Below are 4,537 nucleotides of genomic sequence, written 5' to 3'. Positions count from 1 at the left end.
AATGAACAAATCAAATCACCAATAATGCTATTAGAAAATTGAACTTTAGAGATATCTGATGGAAGATATTTGGTGCGTATATATACTCAAAAAGGTTGAAAATATATTGATATAGGACGATTTGTCCTAAAATCAGTATATTCGATCAGCAAAATTGAGCATTCAGTCAGGTTGAGTGAATAGCTATAGTGTATTTAATTAAATTGAGCTAACAGAAACAACGAAATTGAGTAATAAGGTATATTTATCCGAATGACCATTTCCTATTTGTTTGGCACATACTTCAACACTGGTAAAAAAAAGATAGATAATTCATCGTTGCAAAGACTTATTATTATTCTTTTATAAGAATACATATGTATATAGGTGTCTTCGAAATTTGAACAGTGTTACAATATTTATTCTGAGCATCATGATCTTCTTACTTTTATTCTCCTATAGATGGTTTTAAAAAAAATGATAAAACTTACACTTACTCAATGTTTACATCATATATGATTTGGTGTAAACTCGAATATGGATAAGTATTTATTGACCGATCGATAACATCAAAGAGGAGATGGGATAGCTAGTAATGGATGAGCTTTGGGTGTGATGAAACCAAATTTCTCATTCATGTCTAAATCTTTTGGCTCAATGCCAGACTCAAGTTTCCAATTGAACGAATTCAACATCGAGCCCAACATTACCGGGACCATTCTCAATGCAAGTGGCAAGCCAGGGCATATTCTTCGACCAGCACCAAATGGAATAAATTCAAAATCTTTTCCTCGCACATCTAATTCTAAACTCTGGAATCTCTCAGGTTTAAATACCAAAGGGTCCTCCCAAAAAGTAGAATCTCGACCAATTGCCCATGCGTTCACTAGTACTAGTGAACCCTTGGGGATGATATAGTCACACAATTCAACATCCTGGTCTACTCTGCGGGGGACTAAGAATGGAGATGGTGGGTGCATTCTTAATGTTTCTTTGACGATAAATTGCAAGTAAGGGAGTCGGGATACATCAACTTCCTCTATTGGTTTTCCTTTTCCAATGACTTGTGCAAGCTCAGCTTGGGCTTTCTTCATAATCTCTGGTTGTCTTAGTATTTCTGCCATTGCCCATTCTAATGTAATTGTAGATGTATCAGTACCACCAACAATTAAGTCCTGTAACGTTTTATAATTCTCTCAGATAAACTTTAAAAATCATTTTAAATAACTAGCATATTTAATAATTAAAAGAATAAAAGAGAAGAGCACGAACTAGGAACATGGATTTTATATGATTTTGATCGATCTCTTTGGGATTTTGTGCACTGTGGTTGAGAACCGCTTCCAAAACATCACTCTTTTCATCATGGTTCATTTTCTTTTCCTCCAGTCTCTCATTTATCAAATCATCAAAAAGCTTAGACAACTTATCAAAATAGATGTTTGCGTGATACCTTATTCTTTGAGGATCAATCTTTTCTAGTATGGGAAAAAAATCCACTAGGTTGATCTTACCAGCCTCATGTATGATGCCAAAGATCGCGTCCTTCAACTCGACCTTTAAATTTTGAAAATAGTTATATATCTAATGCATCCATCATTCAATACGAAAGAAAAAATCAAAACAAAGGGTGGGGCGCTGTACCTTAGAATTCGATAAATGGTCAACCAAGTCCTTAGAGAAAAGGGTGTTTGACAACATATTGATAATAGTCTTGAAAGCAACATGACCTACATTCAAAGCTTCACCTTGTTGACTACATTTTTCACAATAAGCAATCAATTCTTTCACTTTTTGAGACCTTAGATGTTGATTTGCATCAAGCCTTTTGTAAGAAAAGATATTTGTGTTCAAAATTCTCTTAATTGTTCTCCATTGAGGACAAACAGGAAGCCATACCACAGAAAAATCCCAATAGTTTTGTGCTTGAACTACCTTAGGAATAAATCTACTTGAAAAGTCTAAGTCTTGTTTTTGAAGGACTTGTTTTGCCATGATCGATGAAGAAATAACCACTATTCTCATTTGTCCTATTTTTAAACTCATAATTGGACCATAAGTTTTTGCAAGATTGGCTAGTGATTCATGAGGTTTTGCACCTAATAAGTGAAGATTTCCAATAATTGGCCATGGTGATGGACCTGGTGGAAGTTTTTTGGTGCCCCTACTGGACAATTTTGCTAGAAAAATCAAAGCAAAAATTGATGTCAACACAAGTATATAATAATTCATGATGCCAACTAAAGCTCCCCCACTCTATTGACAATATATGTTGATACTTGATATGTAAGGAAGTTTATATATATTCCAAAATAATAGGCAATGTGAATAATAATAACTTGTGAGTAAATTTTCTTGGTTCTATTTTATTTACTAGCATAGTGTGGAAATGGACGTGTAGAGTAATTACTAATGCCTGACTTTTGTGGAACCTTTTTGGTCTATAATAACTATTTTTATTCATGAAATAGTCACATGCTCATTCGATCTCAAAACAGTTGTCACGTTTGTTTCTCGACCGTGAATTTAACTAATTGAGAGCTAAATTTGATCAGATCATTTCAATATTTTCAAATTAAACTTTAGAAATTTAAAAATTGTAAGTAAAATACTATAAGTTGCAATGCTTCTCATAAGATCAATATGATGATCAAAACATAATTAATTCTAAATTATTGATCAAAGTTTATTTAGTTTAACTCTTGAAAAACTTGAAAGAATAAGATAATTCTAAATGAATTTCTTGACTATAGTCCTAAGTTTGAATAATAAAAAATGATAGTAATTAATTAAAAAGTAACTAATATTTTCACAACAGAAATTATGGTCTTTGAATTGCACACGTTCTTCAAAAATGTGTTTGAATTTTAATTTTTGTATAGTAAAAAGAGAGACAATGGTTAAAAATGCATCTAGACTATCACTTTAATTTCTACGAGTTTCATACTTTAATAATCAGATCCCTTTTTTCTATTTGAATTATCACTATTTTTGTAATGAAACACACCTAATTGAGTAAATAGCGATAGTTGGGATAGAAAAAAGAGAACAACGAATAGTTGATCTAGTCAGCTTCGAGGTATGTTTCAATACATAATGATAATAATTCAGGAAGGAAAAAAGAATCATGTGATAATTGGAGTATGCCACTGGCGAAAAAATGATAGTTGGTGTTTTTTACCATTAACATTTTTTAAGATATATGTTTGAATTTTTTACGTTTGGTCCTTGACAAAACATATATAAGTAATAAGCATTTGAGTTGCATATTTCTTACATTAATAAGAGTGTTGAAGTTGAATGAAATAGAAGAGTACTATGGATTATTTTACACTTGTGTTAGGTTCAATTTTTGCTAGCATTTTACTTCATTTTATATCAAAAAGAAGTAATAAAAAGCTTCCACCAGGACCACTACAATTGCCAATTATTGGCAATTTATTTCACTTGTTAGGTGCAAAACCCCATATATGATATATATTATATCACTAGTCAATCTAGCCAAAAACTATGGTCCAATTATATATGAGTTTAAAATTAGGGCACATAACAACTCTCATCAACCATGGCAAAACAAGTCCTACAAAACCAAGACCAAATATTTTCCAATAAATTTATCCCTAATCACTACATAAAAAATATCTCTAGCGGCAATTAATTGATGATAATAGCTCAATTGCCGCTAAATATGTATTTTTAGCGGCAATTAACACTCTTTGTATATGTCTCTAAAGCCTTTAGCGACATTGGATCTAATGACACTTAACCAATGCCAGTAAAGACTTTAACAATCTTTATTAATGTTAAATTCTCGGTGACGTGGGTCCCACTAGGTGGGGGTTCATGGATTCGAACGAACCCACTAGCTTTTTCATAGACCCTATATTTGTATTAGAAAATTAAATCAATATATGTATATTAACATGTGAACCCCCAAACAAAATTGATTTAGAACCCCCAAACTCCTAGCCTTGGCTCCGCCTATATACATTTATTTTACCAAGTTATTTGTGCTTTTTGATGATTTGATCAATGAGGATTCGAGGAAAAGAGAATAAGTGATGGTAGGGGTGTACATGACCGGGTTGGTTCAAGTTTTTCCAATATCAAACCAAACCATTTTTGTAAAAAAATTTAATTTATAAACCAAACCAAACTAATAAAATTCGAATTTTTTCGGGTTTTTCAACCTCGGGTTGGTTCGGGTTTTTCAAATACCAAACCAAACCATTGTGTCGAATTTTTAAATTTATAAATCAAACCAAACTAATAAACCTCGGATTTTTTTTCAGATTTTTGGAATTTTTCGGTTAAGTTTGCATAGCTCCAAATATTTCTTTAGTCCAACCAAAATACAATTATCGAAGGTGTTTCTTAAGAAAATAACATAAAATATGAGATGAGTACTGATGACACTAAAATATTCAATAAAAAATAATAATGAAATCGTCATATAAAATAAATATTGCAAAGTCATAATGAAAATGATCATAATTTAAAAGTACTAAATCATGCTAAAATAAATTTAATAAGTATTAGTTACATTATTAAATATTTA

At 31.4% G+C, this 4,537-nt stretch overlaps 1 protein-coding gene across 1 annotated transcript; it reads right to left on the bottom strand.

Annotated features, from left to right (window-relative positions):
- Positions 1–320: 320 nt before the first annotated feature.
- On the bottom strand, positions 321–2,226 carry LOC102602540 (geraniol 8-hydroxylase-like). The gene is made up of 3 exons (XM_006358740.2): positions 1,624–2,226; positions 1,252–1,536; positions 321–1,154 (listed from the first exon to the last, which is right to left on the bottom strand). The coding sequence occupies exons 1-3, from the start codon at positions 2,209–2,211 to the stop codon at positions 549–551; spliced, it is 1,479 nt and encodes a 492-aa protein (XP_006358802.1). The 5' UTR covers positions 2,212–2,226; the 3' UTR covers positions 321–548.
- Positions 2,227–4,537: the final 2,311 nt, after the last annotated feature.

This window comes from Solanum tuberosum, unplaced genomic scaffold (assembly GCF_000226075.1).
Source record: "Solanum tuberosum cultivar DM 1-3 516 R44 unplaced genomic scaffold, SolTub_3.0 scf00280, whole genome shotgun sequence".
NCBI lineage: Eukaryota > Viridiplantae > Streptophyta > Magnoliopsida > Solanales > Solanaceae > Solanum > Solanum tuberosum.
The sequence above is the reverse complement of the archived record's forward strand: the minus strand, read 5'-3'. Positions and strand labels throughout refer to the sequence as shown.

Bases quoted from the DNA above. Each gene is read 5' to 3' on its own strand.
- LOC102602540 (XM_006358740.2), bottom strand. From the start codon at position 2,211: ATGAATTATTATATACTTGTGTTGACATCAATTTTTGCTTTGATTTTT. The intron at 1,537-1,623 runs GTACAGCGCCCC...CAAAATTTAAAG, and splicing joins ACCATTTATCGAATTCTAAG to GTCGAGTTGAAGGACGCGAT. The intron at 1,155-1,251 runs GTTCGTGCTCTT...AAAACGTTACAG, and splicing joins ATATAAAATCCATGTTCCTA to GACTTAATTGTTGGTGGTAC.